Consider the following 26311-nt stretch of genomic DNA (forward strand, 5'->3'; position numbering starts at 1 on the left):
ACACTCATCCACTCCCTCGGCCGAAATATTAGTTCCTTTTTGTATGAGTTCTGGCATAATCCCGCACATTATGCTGCATGTTGTTTGCCATGAAAAAACATGTTCAGCTACGTTCTACGCAGTACGCACTAACCTAACCACCATCCCATCATCCACCACTAGCCACCATCCTGTTCTGTGATCCGTTCCACCCCACACGAATCAGCCGAGATACTAGTCAATCGGTCTAGCGCTATCCTCCCCTCCCTTCCTGACTGCACAGCACTAAAACCCAGAGCCGAGACTTCCCGAGCGCGACCTCTGACCCCACGCGGTCCGAAGGGTCGGCCGATGCCTAAGGGCGCGCCGCGCGCCGGCCACCCGGATAGCCTCTGCCGAGTCTCCCTTCCATACACCGTTTACTACGCGCTCGATTCATTCATGATTCTGTGTTTCCGCGTCCCTCTCGCTAGGTGGCACCATGGATGTCATAGGCGATCCCAGGAAGATTGCGGCCAGAATACCCCAAACGGCAGAAAATGAGGTTTTTGGTGGATATCTCGGAAAGTATTTGGCATACAACGATGAAATTTCACAGTCTCGTGGTAAATGTGCATACACATAATCCGGGTTGATACTATGCATTTAAACATTATATAGGCCCAGATATGTCCGAAAAAGCAAAACCAACAAGACTTTTACTGGAGAGCCGTACCTAATCTAACCACAAAGTTTTTTTTTTTTTTGCTGAAGGTGCTCCTGCTCACATCTTAGAACAATGAGCAATTACACTTTTTAAATGAATAAAAGCCAGCAGATACCTACCTACTAGAAAGTGATTTACAGAGTGAGATTAGGCATTGTAAATGCAATGAAGTCATTGTTGGTGAGTTGCGAAGTGAATTAGGTATCCTAAAAAGCTGACATTTTCATCAGTAGCTGTGAATTGTGGCAATGCCCAGGTCACTGACCATTGACATTAAAAAAAAACAGATGCAGTGATATCAGTGATGTCAGATCAGCCATATTAATTGGTTCTCTAGTTGCACTTGTGGCTTTCCTTCTGTTCTCAGTCCTTGCTCCTGCATCAAGACAAAGACTCCTGGCCAACCACCATGCCCAGGACAAGCTGTGTTCCTCAAGCCAAGATCCTGTCCTCTCTCCTGTGGATTCCTGATCAGAGAAGAAATGGATCCAGATATGTGAGTGCTGTCAGTTTATTTGCAGTACAGCTACACTTGATAGCAGGGCATGTGATATATAATATAAATAATACTGAGGTTGAGTACAGCTAAATGTTTCATGAAGCAGTTTGGTGATGTCAGTTCAGTTCCATTCAATCACACACAGGTGGTAGCACAGTGCCAATACTATGATCACAGCACAGCCTGACAGCACGCTGGCGTCACTAGGACTTCCAGTCTCCACCATAGTCGCCACCTCAGTCACCACAGCCACGTGAACACTGTCCGCCTCTCGGGTCTCCGGGCCGGCCGCCTCGCTGCACGTGTACTCGCCGGCGTGCCGGGCGGTGGCGGCGGCCAGCCGCAGCTGGCTGCAGTTGCGCCCCTCTGTGACGGCCGCCGCTGCCGGCAGCGGGCCGCCGTCCAGGCGCCAGCTGAGCGGCGGCCGGCCCGTGCAGCTGAGTGTCAGCGGCCGGCCGGCCACCACGGCGCGCCGCCGCGGCCCGGCGAGCCGCGCCCCGCCCGCCGGTACCACCGTCAGCTGCACCAGACGGTGCGCGTTCTGCCGCTCGGGCCGCTCGTACATGGCGTAGCAACGGTAGATGCCGGCGTCTGACGGCGTCGCTGCCTCGATCACCAGCCACCAGTGGGTCTCTTTGCGCGAGTGGCGGCCGAGTGCCAGTCTGAGCCGCTGCGAGCCCGGGCGGCGCTCGATGTGCGTCAGACCACCAGTGGCGAGCGCCAGGAGTCTTTGCCGCCGCGGGTGGTCCGGCCTCGTCCACGTGGTGGCCGACCGGTGGGCCTCCAGGGGACACTGGAGTCGCGCTGTGCTCCCCTCTGCGACGGTCACCTGTTCTGCGCCCGGCTCCGGTGGCCGGCACTGGTCTGTGTAGCCGTCGGCCGCGCCGCCGGCGGCCAGCAGCCACACGGCCGCTAAAACCCACATCGTCCGGCTGCCGGCGGTTCGCGGATCGATCGCCAGTCCTCGCCGGCCGGCCGGCTGTCTGCCACGGCGGCCGACGCCCCAGTCACTCCAGACCTCGGTCAAAGTCGGCTTCCTTGGCTTCAGACGACGGATCGAAGGGAGTCACCCTGCCGAACACATGCCACTGAGGAACCGTTCTGGCGCTGCGCCACACCGCTATCTGCGTCACAGGTGTCGCAATGTCTGCACACCGACGGCTGGTACCCACTAGGTCACGGCCGTGGACCGCTGTATCGCTCCGCTCCGCCTCACTCTGATCACTGGGATTCAGTCCATTCCACCGGCGCCTTTGCCTTGTCTGCTGTCTCCGCCCCGTCCTCGGTCTGTCCTTCCTGTCGTGTTGCACGGCCGCGACTGCGCCACTCCGTCGGCCGCCGCGCCGCTGGCCGCCGGCCCATTCCCTCCCTCGACCGCCGCACTTAGCTGGCAGTGCCGGGAACGCTAACGGGGCGTTCCCCCACAGACCCCACCCCCACCCCCACCTCCAGACGCCGCCCCGCCCTGACCCCGGCGACCCTGCATCGGTTTATTTATACCTGGCTCGACGTCCCCACGAGTCACCCGACCTTTACGTTTTCGTCATGACCCGCATGACACGTTGTCCTCTCACCTCCCCCCCCCCCCCCAGCGATCATCCCCCTTGTTCGACCCACACCCGTCCCGTTATGTCCCTGAGCAGGGGAGGGAAGTAACCGCAGGTTGTTTGAAAAGACAAACACTATTCGTTAGAATTGTGTTTTTCTATTGAAAAACAACCGGAGCGGTCGTTCTCCGGGCTATGTTTTGCAAGTCTGGCAGCGAATCGAGACATCTTGATTGGGGCCTAGACGAAATGTACAATCTTCGTAAAAAGTTCAGTGTATAGGCTCCCGGAGGCGATCTACCTTATGGCATCGGTCGCTACTCGCTTAAAACCTCGTGGCACGTGGCACGTGCGATTCCATTTTCCCCGTGTTAAGTGAACGGGGTTTTGGACACTTTTTGCGCGATCGCCAATAGCGGGAAAACGAGCCAAGGAAGAGGTGGTTTTCTTCCCAGCATTTTATGGCAAACACGTTTGGGTACACGCTAGTGTGCGCTGTATACCCCTCAGAATCTCGGAACGTGTCTTTGCACGAGGTCAAAGTTGGAATTTTGCTGTGTCCCATGTTAAGTCAATGGACGGCGATGTCGAGACTTTGCAGAGACATTTTCATTCGATCTTTGTACAAAATTTTAGAGATAGATTTCGCCCAAACTCTTATATCTTGTAAAGGAAAGAGCATAGTACATGCCGTTATGCTTCGTTAAGCTGGCAGAAATCGTTTTTTCTAATAAAGTTCGTTTGAAAATGAAAATTTTTAACATGGAAAGTCAATGGGAGCGTCTTTGTTGCTTAATAACTTTTTACGTTACAGATATATCAAAGTGAAAAGTTAATAAAACATACAACTTTCGATGCTCTTTCCAATAATGTATAGAACGTCACTGCACGATGTGCCGTTTTTAAGAAAAGTTGTAAAAAAGCAGGGCTCGACTGTGACTTGAACCCAACCACATTAGAGTATACGAATAGGTGACGGCGATACCTCCCGTGTGCGGATGCGACACTGATTATTGCTAAATATTAGCAGTAGGCCGCCTGTGGGGTGCCTGTACAAACCTTATATCTCTGCAACCACTGGACCGATTCACTCGCGGTCTTTTGTGTGGGATAGCTCCTTCCTTTCTTACACGTAGTGTGCTACTCTCGATGCGTATGGGTGACCCCTAATGCACGTGCCACGTGCAAAACGAAAAGAAGTCAGTTCAGTAACAAGTCTAATAACTCTGTAGTTAGTTTGCCGATTGCGCTGATACTTGGCATGGTTGTAGGCACCCGCCGCGCAATGCATTTCCATGTGTCACGGTTGGGGTGCCGCTGCACGTGCGCACGGGCAGGGTGACGCTTCCAGATCTCGAGAACGACTGGGCCGATTGTGATCAAAGTTGGCACACCGTTAGGGCTCGGCGAGTAGGGTGCCGTGCACAAGTCAGATGGGACCCAGTTTGCACGTGCGCACGTGCAGGCTGACGCTTCCATATCTCAAGAACGGTTGGACCGACTGTGCTCAAATTTGGCATACCACTAGAGACTAGTTAGTAGGGTGCCGTGCACAAGTCAGTAAGTATGTATTTTCATGTGCCGCGGTTGGGGTGCAGCTGCACGTGCGCACGTGTAGGGGTCGTTTCCCGATCTTGGAAACGGCTGGGCCGATTCAGATTAAATTTGGTACATCGCTAGAAACCGGCGAATAGAGTGCCGTGCACAAGTCAATTAGGGCCCAGGCTGCACGTGCGCACGTGCAGGGTCACGCTTCCAGATCTCGAAAACGGCCGGGTCGATTGCACTCAAATTTGGCACACCGCTATAGACCGGCGAATAGGGTGCCGTGCACGTCAGTCCGTAGCACACCGACTCCGGTCTGCACGTGCAAGGCTCATCCTCTCGTTTGGCGGCGGGCGTTTTTGCTGCGTTTCCAAAGGTGCTTGCTCAAACAACCTGCGGTCCAGCGATGCGGAGCCCAGCATCGCAGATGCTGGTAACCGCAGGTTGTTTGAAAAGACAAACACTATTCGTTAGAATTGTGTTTTTCTATTGAAAAACAACCGGAGCGGTCCTTCTCCGGGCTATGTTTTGCAAGTCTGGCCGCGAATTGGGGCAACTTGGGTCAGGCCTAAACTTGTGGCTCGATTTTCTTAAAAATTTCAGTGTATGGGCTCCCGCAGGCGATCTACCTGTTGGCACCGGTCGCTACTCGCTTAAAACCTCGTGGCACGTGGCACGTGCGATTCCATTTTCCCCATGTTAAGTCAACGGGGTTTTGGACACTTTTTGCGCGATCGGGAATAGCGGAAAAACGAGCCAAGAAGGAGGTGGTTTTCTTCCCAGCATTTTATGGCAAACACGTTTGGGTACACGCTGGTGTGCGCCGTATACCCCTCAGAACTTCGTAACGTGTCTTTGCACGAGGTCAAAGTTGAATTTTTTTCGCTCCCCATGTTAAGTCAATGGGCGTTTTTGCAGAGACTTTTTCATTCGCTCATTGTACAAAATTATATGATACGATTTTGTTTAAACTTTCAGGACTTGTTGAGAAAAGACCATAGAACATGTTGTTATGCTTCTTTAAGCTGTGCAAATTCGTTTGTTGTCTTTAGGCTTCTTTAAAAATGAAAAATTTTAACATGGAAAGTCAATGGGAGCGTCTTTGGTGCTTAATAACTTTGTACCTTGAAGACATATTCAAGTGAAAAGTTGATATTTTATACAACTTTTGATGCTCTTTCCAATGATATATACAACTTTATTGCACGTGGTGCCGTTTTTGAGAAATATAGTAAAAAAGCACGACATTACCGAGATTTGAGCTCAGACCTATATCGTTACGGTGTCAGGCGGACACGAGGACAGGTGGCGCCGCCGCCGCCCGCATAGCGGCGGGAATGTGAACTAACCTGTTTACCATCTATGGTATGGTACCATCGGGGGACCGGCCGCCGTCGGCACCATTTCGGGACTTTGCATCGCAATAAAAGGCTTATTTACAATTGAAAATGGACTAGCGAGAGTCGTTATGGAATCAGAATTTGATGCTGTACAAAACTAGGCGCCTATTTTCATTGTGATGGCATCACAGACTACACCGCTAACCCCAATAAAGCAGATTTATGTCGCGTCATCGATGATTACATATAATGTTTCTTTGATATATATGTAGTCGGGTCTTTCAGCTGCGTTCCTCCCCTCCCTCGCCGCGCCGGCGGGTCGGCCATCCGCGCCCTGCCGCCCGCCGGCTGCTGGCCGGTCAGCTGGCCGGTCAGCTGGTCGCCCGCGGCTGTCGGTGCAGTGCGGGATGCCTACTTGCGGGGGGCCGTCGTGGCGGCGGCCCGGGTGGACTGGGCGAGCAGTGAGTTGGGGAGCGCTGCGCTGTCGGTGCTCTAGTTTGCATTGCGTTCGCATGATACGGCTTGAGCCAATACAGAGTGAACTGATTGAGCTGAGCAAGTCTTTATATACATTGAAAAGTAAAGCACTTTTTACTGCATCTACGGTGAGATGCTAGATAAAATTTATGGTCTACCTAATGGTACCCATTACTTAACAATTAAGTGAATCATTTCGTCGCTAAACTCTCGTAAATTCGTATGTCCGCCTCACTATGGAGTTTGGACCGTAACGTATGGTCTTTGCTCAGACAGTATACGAACAGGTGACGGGGATACCTCCCATAGAAGGATGCGACACGATTTTACTGCTAAATAGCGGCCGGCCGCCGTGGGGACGTTTTTGTACGACTTATATCTCGGCAACCACTGGGCTGATACACGTGCGGTTTTTTGTGTTGGGTAGCTTTTTTCCTTCTTTCACATAGTGTGCTACTCTCGATGCATATGGGTGACCCCTAACGCACGTTCCACGTGCAAAGCCAAGAGGTGCCTGTTTTGTAATAAGTGCAATAGCTCGCGGTAATTACTGGGCCGATTGCGCTAAAACTTGGCATGGAGGTAGACACATTCCAGGCGATGCATTTCCACGTGTCTTGGTAGGGGTGCAACTGCACGTGCGCACGGGCAGGGTGACGCTTCCAGATGTCGAGAACGGCTGGGCCGATTGTGATCAAACTTGGCACACCGCTAGAGGCTGGTAAGTAGGGTGCCGTGCACAAGTCAGATGGGACCCGCTATGCACGTGCGCACGTGCAGGCTGACGCTTCCAGATCTCAAGAACGGCTGGGCCGACTCTGCTGAAATTTGGCATACCGCTAGAGACTGGTTAGTAGGGTGCCGTGCACAAGTCAGTTAGTATGTATTTTCATGTGCCACGGTTGGGGTGCAGTTGCACCAGCGCACGTGTAGGTGTCGCTTCCAGATCTTGAAATTGACGGGGCTGATTGAGCTCCAATTTGGTACACCGCTAGAAACCGGCGAATAGAGTGCCGTGCACAAGTCAATTGGGGCCTAGGCTGCACGTGCGCACGTGCAGGGTGTCGCTTCCAGATCTCGAAAACGGCCGGGTCGATTGCACTCAAATTTGGCACACCGCTATAGACCGGCGAATAGGGTGCAGTGCACGTCAGTCCGTAGCACACCGACTCCGGTCTGCACGTGCAAGGCTCATTCTCTCGTTTGGTGGCGGGCGTTTTTGCTGCGTTTACAAAGGTGCTTGCTCAAACAACCTGCGGTCCCGCGATGCGGAGCCCGGCATCGCAGATGCCGGTAACCGCAGGTTGTTTGAAAAGACAAACACTATTCGTTAGAATTGTGTTTTTCTATTGAAAAACAACCGGAGCGGTCCTTCTCCGGGCTATGTTTTGCAAGTCTGGCAGCGAATTGGGGCAACTTGGTAGGGGCCTAAACGAATCGCTCAATCTTCGTAAAAATTTCAGGGTATGGGCTCCCGGGGGCGATCTACCTGATGGCACCGGTCGCTACTCGCTTAAAACCTCGTGGCACGTGGCACGTGCGATTCCATTTTCCCCATGTTAAGTCAACGGGGTTTTGGACACTTTTTGCGCGATCGCCAATGGCGGGAAAACGAGCCAAGGAAGAGGTGGTTTTCTTCCCAGCATTTTATGGCAAACACGTTTGGGTACACGCTAGTGTGCGCCGTATACCCCTCAGAACTTCGTAACGTGTCTTTGCACGAGGTCAAAGTTGAACTTTTTTCGCTCCCCATGTTAAGTCAATGGGCGTTTTTGCAGAGACTTTTTCATTCGCTCATTGTACAAAATTATATGATACGATTTTGTTTAAACTTTCAGGACTTGTTGAGAAAATACCATAGAACATGTTGTTATGCTTCGTTAAGCTGTCAGAATTCGTTTGTTCTTTTTGAGCTCGTTTAAAGAAGATTTTTTTTTTTTAACGTGCAAAGTCAATGGGAGCGTCTTTGGTGCTTTATAACTTTTTACGCTATAGATATATTTAAGTGAAAAGTTGATAGGTTATACAACTTTTGATGCTCTTTCCAATGCTATATACAACTTTATTGCACGTGGTGCCGTTTTTGAGAAATATAGTAAAAAAGCACGACATTACCAAGATTTGAGCTCAGACCTATGTCGTTACGGTGTCAGGCGGACACGAGGACAGGTGGCGCCGCCGCCGCCCGCATAGCGGCGGGAATGTGAACTAACCTGTTTACCATGTATGGTATGGTACCATCGGGGGACCGGCCGCCGTCGGCACCATTTCGGGACTTTGCATCGCAATAAAAGGCTTATTTACAATTGAAAATGGACTAGCGAGAGTCGTTGTGGAATCAGAATTTGATGCTCTACAAAACTAGGCTATTTTCATTGTGATTGCATCACAGACTACACCGCTAACCCCAATAAAGCAGATTTATGTCGCGTCATCGATGATTACATATAATGTTTCTTTGATATATATGTAGTCGGGTCTTTCAGCTGCGTCCCTCCCCTCCCTCGCCGCGCCGGCGGGTCGGCCATCCGCGGCTTGCCGCCCGCCGGCTGCTGGCCGGTCAGCTGGCCGGTCAGCTGGTCGCCCGCGGCTGTCGGTGCAGTGCGGGATGCCTACTTGCGGGGGGCCGTCGTGGCGGCGGCCCGGGTGGACTGGGCGAGCAGTGAGTTGGGGAGCGCTGCGCTGTCGGTGCTCTAGTTTGTATTGCGTTCGCATGATACGGCTTGAGCCAATACAGAGTGAACTGATTGAGCTGAGCAAGTCTTTATATACATTGAAAAGTAAAGCACTTTTTACTGCATCTACGGTGAGATGCTAGATAAAATTTATGGTCTACCTAATGGTACACATTACTTAACAATTAAGTGAATCATTTCGTCGATAAACTCTCGTAAATTCGTATGTCCGCCTCACTATGGAGTTTGGACCGTAACGTATGGCCTTTGCTCAGACAGTATACGAACAGGTGACGGGGATACCTCCCATAGAAGGATGCGACACGATTTTACTGCTAAATAGCGGCCGGCCGCCGTGGGGACGTTTTTGTACGACTTATATCTCGGCAACCACTGGGCTGATACACGTGCGGTTTTTTGTGTGGGGTAGCTTTTTCCCTTCTTTCACATAGTGTGCTACTCTCGATGCATATGGGTGACCCCTAACGCACGTTCCACGTGCAAAGCCAAGAGGTGCCTGTTTTGTAATAAGCGCAATAGCTCGCGGTAATTACTGGGCCGATTGCGCTAAAACTTGGCATGGATAACCGCAGGTTGTTTGAAAAGACAAACACTATTCGTTAGAATTGTGTTTTTCTATTGAAAAACAACCGGAGCGGTCGTTCTCCGGGCTATGTTTTGCAAGTCTGGCAGCGAATCGAGACATCTTGATTGGGGCCTAGACGAAATGTACAATCTTCGTAAAAAGTTCAGTGTATAGGCTCCCGGAGGCGATCTACCTTATGGCATCGGTCGCTACTCGCTTAAAACCTCGTGGCACGTGGCACGTGCGATTCCATTTTCCCCGTGTTAAGTGAACGGGGTTTTGGACACTTTTTGCGCGATCGCCAATAGCGGGAAAACGAGCCAAGGAAGAGGTGGTTTTCTTCCCAGCATTTTATGGCAAACACGTTTGGGTACACGCTAGTGTGCGCTGTATACCCCTCAGAATCTCGGAACGTGTCTTTGCACGAGGTCAAAGTTGGAATTTTGCTGTGTCCCATGTTAAGTCAATGGACGGCGATGTCGAGACTTTGCAGAGACATTTTCATTCGATCTTTGTACAAAATTTTAGAGATAGATTTCGCCCAAACTCTTATATCTTGTAAAGGAAAGAGCATAGTACATGCCGTTATGCTTCGTTAAGCTGGCAGAAATCGTTTTTTCTAATAAAGTTCGTTTGAAAATGAAAATTTTTAACATGGAAAGTCAATGGGAGCGTCTTTGTTGCTTAATAACTTTTTACGTTACAGATATATCAAAGTGAAAAGTTAATAAAACATACAACTTTCGATGCTCTTTCCAATAATGTATAGAACGTCACTGCACGATGTGCCGTTTTTAAGAAAAGTTGTAAAAAAGCAGGGCTCGACTGTGACTTGAACCCAACCACATTAGAGTATACGAATAGGTGACGGCGATACCTCCCGTGTGCGGATGCGACACTGATTATTGCTAAATATTAGCAGTAGGCCGCCTGTGGGGTGCCTGTACAAACCTTATATCTCTGCAACCACTGGACCGATTCACTCGCGGTCTTTTGTGTGGGATAGCTCCTTCCTTTCTTACACGTAGTGTGCTACTCTCGATGCGTATGGGTGACCCCTAATGCACGTGCCACGTGCAAAACGAAAAGAAGTCAGTTCAGTAACAAGTCTAATAACTCTGTAGTTAGTTTGCCGATTGCGCTGATACTTGGCATGGTTGTAGGCACCCGCCGCGCAATGCATTTCCATGTGTCACGGTTGGGGTGCCGCTGCACGTGCGCACGGGCAGGGTGACGCTTCCAGATCTCGAGAACGACTGGGCCGATTGTGATCAAAGTTGGCACACCGTTAGGGCTCGGCGAGTAGGGTGCCGTGCACAAGTCAGATGGGACCCAGTTTGCACGTGCGCACGTGCAGGCTGACGCTTCCATATCTCAAGAACGGTTGGACCGACTGTGCTCAAATTTGGCATACCACTAGAGACTAGTTAGTAGGGTGCCGTGCACAAGTCAGTAAGTATGTATTTTCATGTGCCGCGGTTGGGGTGCAGCTGCACGTGCGCACGTGTAGGGGTCGTTTCCCGATCTTGGAAACGGCTGGGCCGATTCAGATTAAATTTGGTACATCGCTAGAAACCGGCGAATAGAGTGCCGTGCACAAGTCAATTAGGGCCCAGGCTGCACGTGCGCACGTGCAGGGTCACGCTTCCAGATCTCGAAAACGGCCGGGTCGATTGCACTCAAATTTGGCACACCGCTATAGACCGGCGAATAGGGTGCCGTGCACGTCAGTCCGTAGCACACCGACTCCGGTCTGCACGTGCAAGGCTCATCCTCTCGTTTGGCGGCGGGCGTTTTTGCTGCGTTTCCAAAGGTGCTTGCTCAAACAACCTGCGGTCCAGCGATGCGGAGCCCAGCATCGCAGATGCTGGTAACCGCAGGTTGTTTGAAAAGACAAACACTATTCGTTAGAATTGTGTTTTTCTATTGAAAAACAACCGGAGCGGTCCTTCTCCGGGCTATGTTTTGCAAGTCTGGCCGCGAATTGGGGCAACTTGGGTCAGGCCTAAACTTGTGGCTCGATTTTCTTAAAAATTTCAGTGTATGGGCTCCCGCAGGCGATCTACCTGTTGGCACCGGTCGCTACTCGCTTAAAACCTCGTGGCACGTGGCACGTGCGATTCCATTTTCCCCATGTTAAGTCAACGGGGTTTTGGACACTTTTTGCGCGATCGGGAATAGCGGAAAAACGAGCCAAGAAGGAGGTGGTTTTCTTCCCAGCATTTTATGGCAAACACGTTTGGGTACACGCTGGTGTGCGCCGTATACCCCTCAGAACTTCGTAACGTGTCTTTGCACGAGGTCAAAGTTGAATTTTTTTCGCTCCCCATGTTAAGTCAATGGGCGTTTTTGCAGAGACTTTTTCATTCGCTCATTGTACAAAATTATATGATACGATTTTGTTTAAACTTTCAGGACTTGTTGAGAAAAGACCATAGAACATGTTGTTATGCTTCTTTAAGCTGTGCAAATTCGTTTGTTGTCTTTAGGCTTCTTTAAAAATGAAAAATTTTAACATGGAAAGTCAATGGGAGCGTCTTTGGTGCTTAATAACTTTGTACCTTGAAGACATATTCAAGTGAAAAGTTGATATTTTATACAACTTTTGATGCTCTTTCCAATGATATATACAACTTTATTGCACGTGGTGCCGTTTTTGAGAAATATAGTAAAAAAGCACGACATTACCGAGATTTGAGCTCAGACCTATATCGTTACGGTGTCAGGCGGACACGAGGACAGGTGGCGCCGCCGCCGCCCGCATAGCGGCGGGAATGTGAACTAACCTGTTTACCATCTATGGTATGGTACCATCGGGGGACCGGCCGCCGTCGGCACCATTTCGGGACTTTGCATCGCAATAAAAGGCTTATTTACAATTGAAAATGGACTAGCGAGAGTCGTTATGGAATCAGAATTTGATGCTGTACAAAACTAGGCGCCTATTTTCATTGTGATGGCATCACAGACTACACCGCTAACCCCAATAAAGCAGATTTATGTCGCGTCATCGATGATTACATATAATGTTTCTTTGATATATATGTAGTCGGGTCTTTCAGCTGCGTTCCTCCCCTCCCTCGCCGCGCCGGCGGGTCGGCCATCCGCGCCCTGCCGCCCGCCGGCTGCTGGCCGGTCAGCTGGCCGGTCAGCTGGTCGCCCGCGGCTGTCGGTGCAGTGCGGGATGCCTACTTGCGGGGGGCCGTCGTGGCGGCGGCCCGGGTGGACTGGGCGAGCAGTGAGTTGGGGAGCGCTGCGCTGTCGGTGCTCTAGTTTGCATTGCGTTCGCATGATACGGCTTGAGCCAATACAGAGTGAACTGATTGAGCTGAGCAAGTCTTTATATACATTGAAAAGTAAAGCACTTTTTACTGCATCTACGGTGAGATGCTAGATAAAATTTATGGTCTACCTAATGGTACCCATTACTTAACAATTAAGTGAATCATTTCGTCGCTAAACTCTCGTAAATTCGTATGTCCGCCTCACTATGGAGTTTGGACCGTAACGTATGGTCTTTGCTCAGACAGTATACGAACAGGTGACGGGGATACCTCCCATAGAAGGATGCGACACGATTTTACTGCTAAATAGCGGCCGGCCGCCGTGGGGACGTTTTTGTACGACTTATATCTCGGCAACCACTGGGCTGATACACGTGCGGTTTTTTGTGTTGGGTAGCTTTTTTCCTTCTTTCACATAGTGTGCTACTCTCGATGCATATGGGTGACCCCTAACGCACGTTCCACGTGCAAAGCCAAGAGGTGCCTGTTTTGTAATAAGTGCAATAGCTCGCGGTAATTACTGGGCCGATTGCGCTAAAACTTGGCATGGAGGTAGACACATTCCAGGCGATGCATTTCCACGTGTCTTGGTAGGGGTGCAACTGCACGTGCGCACGGGCAGGGTGACGCTTCCAGATGTCGAGAACGGCTGGGCCGATTGTGATCAAACTTGGCACACCGCTAGAGGCTGGTAAGTAGGGTGCCGTGCACAAGTCAGATGGGACCCGCTATGCACGTGCGCACGTGCAGGCTGACGCTTCCAGATCTCAAGAACGGCTGGGCCGACTCTGCTGAAATTTGGCATACCGCTAGAGACTGGTTAGTAGGGTGCCGTGCACAAGTCAGTTAGTATGTATTTTCATGTGCCACGGTTGGGGTGCAGTTGCACCAGCGCACGTGTAGGTGTCGCTTCCAGATCTTGAAATTGACGGGGCTGATTGAGCTCCAATTTGGTACACCGCTAGAAACCGGCGAATAGAGTGCCGTGCACAAGTCAATTGGGGCCTAGGCTGCACGTGCGCACGTGCAGGGTGTCGCTTCCAGATCTCGAAAACGGCCGGGTCGATTGCACTCAAATTTGGCACACCGCTATAGACCGGCGAATAGGGTGCAGTGCACGTCAGTCCGTAGCACACCGACTCCGGTCTGCACGTGCAAGGCTCATTCTCTCGTTTGGTGGCGGGCGTTTTTGCTGCGTTTACAAAGGTGCTTGCTCAAACAACCTGCGGTCCCGCGATGCGGAGCCCGGCATCGCAGATGCCGGTAACCGCAGGTTGTTTGAAAAGACAAACACTATTCGTTAGAATTGTGTTTTTCTATTGAAAAACAACCGGAGCGGTCCTTCTCCGGGCTATGTTTTGCAAGTCTGGCAGCGAATTGGGGCAACTTGGTAGGGGCCTAAACGAATCGCTCAATCTTCGTAAAAATTTCAGGGTATGGGCTCCCGGGGGCGATCTACCTGATGGCACCGGTCGCTACTCGCTTAAAACCTCGTGGCACGTGGCACGTGCGATTCCATTTTCCCCATGTTAAGTCAACGGGGTTTTGGACACTTTTTGCGCGATCGCCAATGGCGGGAAAACGAGCCAAGGAAGAGGTGGTTTTCTTCCCAGCATTTTATGGCAAACACGTTTGGGTACACGCTAGTGTGCGCCGTATACCCCTCAGAACTTCGTAACGTGTCTTTGCACGAGGTCAAAGTTGAACTTTTTTCGCTCCCCATGTTAAGTCAATGGGCGTTTTTGCAGAGACTTTTTCATTCGCTCATTGTACAAAATTATATGATACGATTTTGTTTAAACTTTCAGGACTTGTTGAGAAAATACCATAGAACATGTTGTTATGCTTCGTTAAGCTGTCAGAATTCGTTTGTTCTTTTTGAGCTCGTTTAAAGAAGATTTTTTTTTTTTTAACGTGCAAAGTCAATGGGAGCGTCTTTGGTGCTTTATAACTTTTTACGCTATAGATATATTTAAGTGAAAAGTTGATAGGTTATACAACTTTTGATGCTCTTTCCAATGCTATATACAACTTTATTGCACGTGGTGCCGTTTTTGAGAAATATAGTAAAAAAGCACGACATTACCAAGATTTGAGCTCAGACCTATGTCGTTACGGTGTCAGGCGGACACGAGGACAGGTGGCGCCGCCGCCGCCCGCATAGCGGCGGGAATGTGAACTAACCTGTTTACCATGTATGGTATGGTACCATCGGGGGACCGGCCGCCGTCGGCACCATTTCGGGACTTTGCATCGCAATAAAAGGCTTATTTACAATTGAAAATGGACTAGCGAGAGTCGTTGTGGAATCAGAATTTGATGCTCTACAAAACTAGGCTATTTTCATTGTGATTGCATCACAGACTACACCGCTAACCCCAATAAAGCAGATTTATGTCGCGTCATCGATGATTACATATAATGTTTCTTTGATATATATGTAGTCGGGTCTTTCAGCTGCGTCCCTCCCCTCCCTCGCCGCGCCGGCGGGTCGGCCATCCGCGGCTTGCCGCCCGCCGGCTGCTGGCCGGTCAGCTGGCCGGTCAGCTGGTCGCCCGCGGCTGTCGGTGCAGTGCGGGATGCCTACTTGCGGGGGGCCGTCGTGGCGGCGGCCCGGGTGGACTGGGCGAGCAGTGAGTTGGGGAGCGCTGCGCTGTCGGTGCTCTAGTTTGTATTGCGTTCGCATGATACGGCTTGAGCCAATACAGAGTGAACTGATTGAGCTGAGCAAGTCTTTATATACATTGAAAAGTAAAGCACTTTTTACTGCATCTACGGTGAGATGCTAGATAAAATTTATGGTCTACCTAATGGTACACATTACTTAACAATTAAGTGAATCATTTCGTCGATAAACTCTCGTAAATTCGTATGTCCGCCTCACTATGGAGTTTGGACCGTAACGTATGGCCTTTGCTCAGACAGTATACGAACAGGTGACGGGGATACCTCCCATAGAAGGATGCGACACGATTTTACTGCTAAATAGCGGCCGGCCGCCGTGGGGACGTTTTTGTACGACTTATATCTCGGCAACCACTGGGCTGATACACGTGCGGTTTTTTGTGTGGGGTAGCTTTTTCCCTTCTTTCACATAGTGTGCTACTCTCGATGCATATGGGTGACCCCTAACGCACGTTCCACGTGCAAAGCCAAGAGGTGCCTGTTTTGTAATAAGCGCAATAGCTCGCGGTAATTACTGGGCCGATTGCGCTAAAACTTGGCATGGATAACCGCAGGTTGTTTGAAAAGACAAACACTATTCGTTAGAATTGTGTTTTTCTATTGAAAAACAACCGGAGCGGTCGTTCTCCGGGCTATGTTTTGCAAGTCTGGCAGCGAATCGAGACATCTTGATTGGGGCCTAGACGAAATGTACAATCTTCGTAAAAAGTTCAGTGTATAGGCTCCCGGAGGCGATCTACCTTATGGCATCGGTCGCTACTCGCTTAAAACCTCGTGGCACGTGGCACGTGCGATTCCATTTTCCCCGTGTTAAGTGAACGGGGTTTTGGACACTTTTTGCGCGATCGCCAATAGCGGGAAAACGAGCCAAGGAAGAGGTGGTTTTCTTCCCAGCATTTTATGGCAAACACGTTTGGGTACACGCTAGTGTGCGCTGTATACCCCTCAGAATCTCGGAACGTGTCTTTGCACGAGGTCAAAGTTGGAATTTTGCTGTGTCCCATGTTAAGTCAATGGACGGCGATGTCGAGACTTTGCAGAGACATTTTCATTCGATCTTTGTACAAAATTTTAGAGATAGATTTCGCCCAAACTCTTATATCTTGTAAAGGAAAGAGCATAGTACATGCCGTTATGCTTCGTTAAGCTGGCAGAAATCGTTTTTTCTAATAAAGTTCGTTTGAAAATGAAAATTTTTAACATGGAAAGTCAATGGGAGCGTCTTTGTTGCTTAATAACTTTTTACGTTACAGATATATCAAAGTGAAAAGTTAATAAAACATACAACTTTCGATGCTCTTTCCAATAATGTATAGAACGTCACTGCACGATGTGCCGTTTTTAAGAAAAGTTGTAAAAAAGCAGGGCTCGACTGTGACTTGAACCCAACCACATTAGAGTATACGAATAGGTGACGGCGATACCTCCCGTGTGCGGATGCGACACTGATTATTGCTAAATATTAGCAGTAGGCCGCCTGTGGGGTGCCTGTACAAACCTTATATCTCTGCAACCACTGGACCGATTCACTCGCGGTCTTTTGTGTGGGATAGCTCCTTCCTTTCTTACACGTAGTGTGCTACTCTCGATGCGTATGGGTGACCCCTAATGCACGTGCCACGTGCAAAACGAAAAGAAGTCAGTTCAGTAACAAGTCTAATAACTCTGTAGTTAGTTTGCCGATTGCGCTGATACTTGGCATGGTTGTAGGCACCCGCCGCGCAATGCATTTCCATGTGTCACGGTTGGGGTGCCGCTGCACGTGCGCACGGGCAGGGTGACGCTTCCAGATCTCGAGAACGACTGGGCCGATTGTGATCAAAGTTGGCACACCGTTAGGGCTCGGCGAGTAGGGTGCCGTGCACAAGTCAGATGGGACCCAGTTTTAACCGCAGGTTGTTTGAAAAGACAAACACTATTCGTTAGAATTGTGTTTTTCTATTGAAAAACAACCGGAGCGGTCGTTCTCCGGGCTATGTTTTGCAAGTCTGGCAGCGAATTGGGGCAACTTGGTAGGGGCCTAAACGAATCGCTCAATCTTCGTAAAAATTCCAGGGTATGGGCTCCCGCAGGCGATCTACCTGATGGCACCGGTCGGTACTCGCTAAGAAGTCTTTTGCGCGTGGCACGTGCGATTCCATTTTTCCCATGTTAAGTCAACGGGGGTTTGGACACTTTTTGCGCGATCGCGAATGGCGGGAAAACGAGCCAAGGAAGAGGTGGTTTTCTTCCCAGCATTTTATGGCAAACACGTTTGGGTACACGCCAGTGTGCGCTGTATACCTCTCAGAATCTCGGAACGTGTCTTTGCACGAGGTCAAAGTTGGAATTTTGCTGTGTCCCATGTTAAGTCAATGGACGGCGATGTCGAGACTTTGCAGAGACATTTTCATTCGATCTTTGTACAAAATTTTAGAGATAGATTTCGTCCAAACTCTTATATCTTGTAGAGGAAAGAGCATAGTACATGCAATTATGCTTCGTTAAGCTGGCAAAACTCATTTTTTCTTATAAAGTTCATTTGAAAATTAAAATTTTTAACATGGAAAGTCAATGGGAGCGTCTTTGTTGCTTAATAACTTTTTACGTTGCAGATATATCAAAGTGAAAAGTTAATAAAATATACAACTTTCGATGCTCTTTCCAACAATGTATAGAACGTCACTGCACGATGTGCCGTTTCTAAGAAAAGCTGTAAAAAAGCAGGGCTCGACTGTGACTTGAACCCAACCACATTAGAGGATACGAACAGGTGACGGGGATACCTCCCGTGTGCGGATGTGACACTGATTATTGCTAAATATTAGCAGTAGGCCGTCTGTGGGGGCGCCTTTACAAACCTTATATCTCTGCAACCATTGGACCGATTCACTCGCGGTCTTTTGTGTGGGATAGCTTCTTCCTTTCTCACACGTAGTGTGCTGTTCTCGATGCGTATGGGTGACCCCTAATGCACGTGCCACGTGCAAAACGAGGAGAAGTCAGTTCAGTAACAAATCTAATAACTCTGTAGTTAGTTTGCCGATTGCGCTGGTACTTGGCATGGATGTTGGCACGTATCCGGCAATGCATTTCCATGTTTCACGGTTGGGGTGCTATTGCACGTGCACACGTGCAGGGTGACGCTTCCAGATCTCGAGAACGGCTGGGCCGATTGTGATCAAAGTTGGCACACCGTTAGGGATCGGCGAGTAGGGTGCCGTGCACAAGTCAGATGGGATTCATTTTGCACGTGCGCACGTGCAGGCTGACGCTTCCAGATCTCGAGAACGGCTGGGCCGATTGTGCTTAGATTTGGCACACCACTAGAGACTGGTTAATAGGGTGCCGTGCACAAGTCAGTAAGTATGTATTTTCATGTGCCACGGTTGGGGTGCATCTGCACGTGCGCACGTGTAAGGGTCGTTTCCAGATCTTGGAAACGGCTGGGCTGAATGCGATTAAATTTGGTACATCGCTATAAACCGGCGAATAGAGTGCCGTGCACAAGTCAATTGGGACCTAGGCTGCACGTGCGCAGGTGCAGGGTGTCGCTTCCAGATCTCGAAAACGGCCGGGTCGATTGCACTCAAATTTGGCACACCGCTATAGACCGGCGAATAGGGTCTTAATGCGTCAGTGTTTACGTTTAACGGACGGTATTTTCATGTGCCACGGTTGGGGTGCAGCTGCACGTGCGCACGTGTAGGGGTCGCTTCAAGATAGCACACCGACTCCGGTCTGCACGTGCAAGGCTCATCCTCTCGTTTGGCGGCGGGCGTTTTTGCTGCGTTTACAAAGGTGCTTGCTCAAACAACCTGCGGTCCCGCGATGCGGAGCCCAGCATCGCAGATGCTGGGTAACCGCAGGTTGTTTGAAAAGACAAACACTATTCGTTAGAATTGTGTTTTTCTATTGAAAAACAACCGGAGCGGTCGTTCTCCGGGCTATGTTTTGCAAGTCTGGCCGCGAATTGGGGCAACTTGGGTGGGGCCTAGACGAAATGTACAATCTTCGTAAAAAGTTCAGTGTATGGGCTCCCGGAGGCGATCTACCTTATGGCACCGGTCGCTACTCGCTTAAAACCTCGTGGCACGTGGCACGTGCGATTCCATTTTCCCCATGTTAAGTCAACGGGGTTTTGGACACTTTTTGCGCGATCGCCAATAGCGGAAAAACGAGCCAAGAAGGAGGTGGTTTTCTTCCCAGCATTTTATGGCAAACACGTTCAGGTACACGGCAGTGTGCGCTGTATACTAGGGTGGTCCGGTTTGCATCACTTTTTTGAAAAGTCACGGTCTCACCCCCCTATCTGGTGCATTTTGGGGCGCTGATTACGATAAGCACATTAAAAATGCAAATTTCGATTTTTTTTGTAGGCCCCGGTCGATCAAAGATTTTGAAAATTTTGCGAATTCGCACATTTTTTACCATATATCAGAAAAATGAAGAATAAAGTTATTAAAATGATATTTAACAGATGCAGCAAACATATTCCTAGGCGTATGTGCGCAAATTAGTGAGCTAGGGCCAGCCAAATTATTTTTGGACTGAAATTACTGAGGCCATTTCCGTGTTTCCGCTCCCGGCCGCTAGGTGGCGACCGCCAGGGCGGTCGCTACCGGTAGAGGACGGGCCATCGCTCTCATGTGTTTTGACGCACTGCGACGACATTTTGAGTGACGATACTGATATTTACAAACTAATGACACAAGCGGTGTATTATTCTGCCTATTTCAATAGAATTGGGTATGAAATACCCACAAAGAAGTACGCACCACACCCACACAGCCTGGCGATTTTGCCGGCACTAGTCACAACCACTAAACCTTACGCAACGGCATAAAACGAACAAAGCAACAACATGTGATATTTAGCACATCTCGCACAAGGAGATTATGTCCTCTTATCCTGGTGTCCAATGTCCATCTAAGCTAGGTCACAGCGCCCGCGACTATAGCGCCACTTGGAGTCCGACTACTGACTACTGCCCGCGAAAGTGACGCCGAAAGGCTATCTTATTCAAGCTATAGCCGTCCTGGCGCACCGCGCCCGCCACCGCTCCAGAGGACTGGGTGGTAAGCTTGACGGCGCGCTCTGTGGACTGGGTGTGACATGGCACCCTAGTCCGCAGCGGCTCGTCCACCAGTGCCTCCAGGTCGCCGTCACTGAGAAAGCGAACACAAGGTGGCTCTACATCAGCCACTCGAGCGTACATGGTGACGTCGACAAGCTCCGTGTACTGGTGAGCAGACACATTCACCGACGCGCTTTGCACACGGAACTGGCGAACTGGCCCAGGCTGCCGGCGAGCTCGTGCCTCGCGCACCATCTGCACGGCTCGTGCTCTGACGTCACGGCGCTCGTCACCGAGCATACCGAGCACCACGTTCTCAGGATGAGGACAGAGGCAACACATGGGAGGCCCAGACCTGCAAACTGTTCAGGGTAGCTTGTGCGGCAATGCGTTGATGGCTCATCCTGAGAACGTGGTGCTCGGTATGCTCGGTGACGAGCGCCGTGACGTCAGAGCACGAGCCGTGCAGATGGTGCGCGAGGCACGAGCTCGCCGGCAGCCTGGGCCAGTTCGCCAGTTCCGTGTGCAAAGCGCGTCGGTGAATGTGTCTGCTCACCAGTACACGGAGCTTGTCGACGTCACCATGTACGCTCGAGTGGCTGATGTAGAGCCACCTTGTGTTCGCTTTCTCAGTGACGGCGACCTGGAGGCACTGGTGGACGAGCCGCTGCGGACTAGGGTGCCATGTCACACCCAGTCCACAGAGCGCGCCGTCAAGCTTACCACCCAGTCCTCTGGAGCGGTGGCGGGCGCGGTGCGCCAGGACGGCTATAGCTTGAATAAGATAGCCTTTCGGCGTCACTTTCGCGGGCAGTAGTCAGTAGTCGGACTCCAAGTGGCGCTATAGTCGCGGGCGCTGTGACCTAGCTTAGATGGACATTGGACACCAGGATAAGAGGACATAATCTCCTTGTGCGAGATGTGCTAAATATCACATGTTGTTGCTTTGTTCGTTTTATGCCGTTGCGTAAGGTTTAGTGGTTGTGACTAGTGCCGGCAAAATCGCCAGGCTGTGTGGGTGTGGTGCGTACTCCTTTGTGGGTATTTCATACCCAATTCTATTGAAATAGGCAGAATAATACACCGCTTGTGTCATTAGTTTGTAAATATCAGTATCGTCACTCAAAATGTCGTCGCAGTGCGTCAAAACACATGAGAGCGATGGCCCGTCCTCTACCGGTAGCGACCGCCCTGGCGGTCGCCACCTAGCGGCCGGGAGCGGAAACACGGAAATGGCCTCAGTAATTTCAGTCCAAAAATAATTTGGCTGGCCCTAGCTCACTAATTTGCGCACATACGCCTAGGAATATGTTTGCTGCATCTGTTAAATATCATTTTAATAACTTTATTCTTCATTTTTCTGATATATGGTAAAAATGTGCGAATTCGCAAAATTTTCAAAATCTTTGATCGACCGGGGCCTACAAAAAAAATTCGAAATTTGCATTTTTTATGTGCTTATCGTAATCAGCGCCCCAAAATGCACCAGATAGGGGGATGAGACCGTGACTTTTCAAAAAAGTGATGCAAACCGGACCACCCTACTGTATACCCCTCAGAATCCCGGAACGTGTCTTTGCACGAGGTCAAAGTTGGAATTTTGCTGTGTCCCATGTTAAGTCAATGGACGGCGATGCCGGGACTTTGCAGAGACATTTTCATTCGTTCATTGTACAAAATTTTAGAGATAGATTTCGCCCAAACTCTTATATCTTGTAGAGGAAAGAGCATAGTACTTGCTGTTATGCTTCGTTAAGGTGGCAAAACTCATTTTTTTCTTTTAAAGTTAATTTGAAATTTAAAATTTTTAACATGGAAAGTCAATGGGAGCGTCTGTATTCCTCTATAACTTTTATCTTTAGTAAGATATATAGGTGAAAAGTTAATATAATATACAACTTTTGATGCTCTTTCCAATGATATGGCAGGGACAGAGGGGCGGAGCCGATCTGGCAGGGTTGTCAGTCGAGTCATGTCCGGCCGGCGTGCTGGCACTGCCGCCTGGAGCCTCCAACAGCTACATATGTATACGAGTTCGTGGAACAACCCATCTGAGCGACGCGCCTGACCGCAGGCTGTAAATGAGCCAGAGAATGGTCCAGAGGGCGTAACGGTAACGAGGAAATTGCCATCCAGTTCCCAGACGCCCTGTTACGGCTGGAATACGCCAGGAGTTTATACGCTGTTCTGCGAGGGCGCTGTTCTTAGCTGGCGACCTTGTTGTGTTCGTATATACAAGTTTTCAAGTTTCAACACAACCCAATGTTCCCGTGAGCCTCTTCGATCTTAGTAGTGGCAGGGAGGCGGAGACTGGTTGATATTGTGCAATAGCTCTGGGTGGCTGATACGAGAGCTCGAAGACAGTTCCTGAAGCATGACGCAATGGGACATTTCATATGTTCAGTCCATATCAGCTTACTAACGATGTACTAACGATGATGCCCGTGCCGAGATGCGAAACCTCGTGCGTGTTTACAGTTACGTCTGTGATGCGATTCGATGGTAGAATAGGTGTGTGGCCCACTGTCATTTAACATTCATTTTTCTTTTTACAGAATCTATCCCACAACCTAACCTAACCATGTCGAAGATCGGAATCAACGGATTCGGCCGCATCGGCCGCCTGGTGGTGCGGGCCGCCCTCGAGAAGGGAGCCGAGGTCAGTCAAAGGTCATGGGTCAAGGTCACTGCAACTGAGACTGTGATCCAATCAGCTGTCTCGGCTTTCAGTCGATGCATTCAATTCTGTACTTTATATAGGTAGCCCTTTTCCATGCATGTTTGCAGGCATGCAGCGTGCTAAGAATATTCTGTAAAGCCAATTTCATCATTACTTGTGTCATCTATTTTGAGCGGGATATGATGACACCCGGAGGCAACCCACTCGCTAACGTCTTATGTCAGCTGGCAGCGCGTCACCATTAAACCATCGCCGTCATCGCCTTCCAGGTCGTAGCCGTCAACGACCCGTTCATCAACCTGGAGTACATGGTGTACATGTTCAAGTATGACTCGACCCACGGCCGCTACAAGGGCGAGGTCAAGGCCGAGGATGGCTGCCTGGTCATCGACGGTGAGTGACGCCGGTAGAACTGAGACGGTGGGGTGTGGTCGGGTATCCTAGGAGCCGTATTGATCGTTCGAAGCCGTGTGGAGCGAGCCGATAGTGAGGCTTTCAATGACAAACATGCAATTTAACCGTCCTGTCGAGGGTGGAAGTGTCTCGCCCCAATTTATTGAATTTCCAGTTAACGTCACATCAGTGGCCTACGGCGCATTAGCGAACATTTCAAAAGCTCATGGTCAAAAGCTCATACATAGTTTGTTATTAATGATAATAATAATGATAAATACCGTTTATTTCATGCCATCGTATCGAAGCTGTAACTTTTTGTGAAATACATGGCCAAATGATTTGAAATTTTAGTACCGATTGGATATTTGGTGCCTTGCAGCGTAAATAAACAGAAATTGCGGCTGCTCTGAGCGCTTAGCTCCGCACGTCCTTATCAAGCACTAATGTCAATGTTTTTTCACAGGCAAGAAGATCACTGTCTTCAACGAGATGAAGCCCAACAACATTCCGTGGTCGAAGGCGGGCGCCGAGTACATCGTCGAGTCCACCGGCGTGTTCACCACCATCGAGAAGGCCAGCGCTCACTTCGACGGCGGGGCCAAGAAGGTGGTTATCTCGGCGCCCTCGGCCGACGCGCCCATGTTCGTCTGCGGCGTCAACCTGGACGCCTACTCGCCGGACATGAAGGTGGTCTCGAACGCCTCGTGCACCACCAACTGCCTGGCGCCGGTGGCCAAGGTGATCCACGACAACTTCACCATCTTGGAGGGTCTGATGACCACCGTGCACGCCACCACGGCCACCCAGAAGACTGTGGACGGCCCGAGCGGCAAGAACTGGCGTGACGGCCGCGGCGCCGGCCAGAACATCATCCCCGCCTCGACCGGCGCCGCCAAGGCCGTCGGCAAGGTGATCCCCGACCTGAACGGCAAGCTGACCGGCATGGCGTTCCGCGTGCCCACCCCGGACGTGTCCGTGGTGGATCTCACCTGCCGGCTGGCCAAGCCCGCACCCATGGAGGAGATCAAGAAGAAGATCCAGGAGGCCGCCAACGGCCCCATGCAGGGCATCCTCGGCTACACCGACGAGCAGGTGGTGTCCAATGACTTCCTCACCGACTCGCGCTCCAGTATCTTCGACGCCGGCGCCTGCATCCAGCTCAACGACACCTTCGTCAAGCTGGTCTCCTGGTGAGTAGGGGCTCTTACTCTGTACATAGGGCGTAGAACGGAGGTTCTGATAGGATCTGGCGTCGGGCTAAGGACGCTCCCACAGTACCCTTTACTCTCATCGGGATGGGCGACTTGCGTACGTTGGAATCATGCCACTTGCTTTGGCAACGCTTAAAACTGTCGTGACATGATAGTTTGACGGTTGAGCTTCTAATTAAGAATAGCTGAAGTTCATTTTGAACTTAAGAACCATTTCGGGTTTGTTAAGAGCCGTAGTCGTTTTTTTTTATAGTTTTATCTAGATTTGTTTCAGAAATGGGACAATATGCAGTATGCTGCATTTCATCTGTGGATTAATTGATGTGTCTCCTCCTTTCCAGGTACGACAACGAGTACGGCTACTCTCACCGTGTTGTCGACCTGATCAAGTTCATGCAGTCCAAGCAGTAAGCTGCCGCCGCGGCCTGCTCTGCTGCGTGCTCCAGCGGTCGGTCGGGCGGCCCGGCGGACGGGCGGGCGGCTGAGGGCGGTCCGAGGGCACCCTGTCCCCCGTCCCTGCCCCCGCCCGGCCCCGGGCGCCAGGCGCCAGTCACAGTCATCTCCGTCTCCGTGTCCGCACTCTATCCCGGCGCGCGCCGCGCCGTAGTCCGCTGGCCGGCGCCGCTCCTCTCTCCCTCTCTCCTGCTCTCCGTCTGTCAGTCGCTCTGTCTCTCTCTCCTCGGCTCTCCTCAGGTGTAGCGCCGCTGTCTCGGCCGTCTGTGGACGGCGGCTGCCCAGCAGCTTACTGCCGCCCGCGGACGGGCTAGTCGTTATCGAATCGTGATGTTGAATTCTCCGGAATAAAACAATGAAATTGTGTTGGCGACGTTTGGAGAATATGGTCACGTGAGGTGGCGAGGGTCTGGCATCGACCACTTGGCAACTGGCTGCGGGCCAGCTGGGCCCGGTTACGCAACGGACGGACATGTCCCGCCCGCTACGGAGTTAGGTTTGTTTATATTACGTTTCTGGTACTGACAGACTCGACAAGGGTGGAATGTGCTTTTAGAACATGAAGTTTGCTCCGCAGGGATTTGGTAGATTTAACGTCGCATAAATGCTTTTTTCAATTCGAGATTCGAGTAGGCAGTATAATTCATCAAGGATGTGATGATAAAAAGGTTTTTGGTTCTCCTTAGTCTCAAAATGGTCCTTGCTGAAAAAGGCGATTCAGTGCGTGGCCTGTCCCCATGGTTGTGCGATAGGATTTGGCCTGGGTGGGTAACATAGTAGCCTTCGCATGCTAATGAATGGTACAATTTACATAAAGTATTCATGTGCATCGGTCGATTTGTGAACCTTGTCGGAATGCTAGTGGTCCTGTACCACGGGCCTACTCGCACGGACTCATTCGTTTAGCGAGAAGCGCTGGATTATCTACTTGCACTGCTCTGTTGTTCAATATTTGCTCTAAGCCACGCGGGTAACTACATGTAGAGGAAAACATCCTCGTAGGCAGCTGAGGTGGCGTCGCTCAGGGATTTCGTCATCCATCGTGGCGTTCATTGCCTATTTGGTATGCACGAAAGACTCCTTTGGAACGGTGATCTCTGATGAACTCAAAAGTAGAGTCGCATGGACGTAGCGAAAGGGGGGATAAGAGTAATGCTCGTTTCCAGCCCGTAAAGAAGTAGCTCAAGCATGG

At 50.5% G+C, this 26311-nt stretch overlaps 1 protein-coding gene across 7 annotated transcripts in view; it reads left to right on the forward strand.

Moving 5' to 3' along the window:
- The window catches only part of LOC122378530 (glyceraldehyde-3-phosphate dehydrogenase 2-like), a 30645-nt gene extending 5160 nt beyond the window's left edge, over window positions 1–25485 (forward strand). For all 7 annotated transcript variants that reach the window (XM_043359687.1, XM_043359684.1, XM_043359686.1 and 4 more), the window contains exons 2-5: window positions 22935–23038; window positions 23329–23452; window positions 23919–24645; window positions 25008–25485. In XM_043359687.1, the coding sequence (XP_043215622.1) occupies window positions 22961–23038; window positions 23329–23452; window positions 23919–24645; window positions 25008–25077 (999 nt within the window). In that variant the 5' untranslated portion in view covers window positions 22935–22960 and the 3' untranslated portion in view covers window positions 25078–25485. The remainder of the gene's footprint in view (window positions 1–22934; window positions 23039–23328; window positions 23453–23918; window positions 24646–25007) is intronic.
- The last annotated feature ends 826 nt before the right edge of the window (window positions 25486–26311 follow it).

Source organism: Amphibalanus amphitrite, unplaced genomic scaffold (assembly GCF_019059575.1).
Source record: "Amphibalanus amphitrite isolate SeventyFive unplaced genomic scaffold, NRLGWU_Aamphi_draft 000061F_arrow, whole genome shotgun sequence".
Lineage (NCBI taxonomy): Eukaryota > Metazoa > Arthropoda > Thecostraca > Balanomorpha > Balanidae > Amphibalanus > Amphibalanus amphitrite.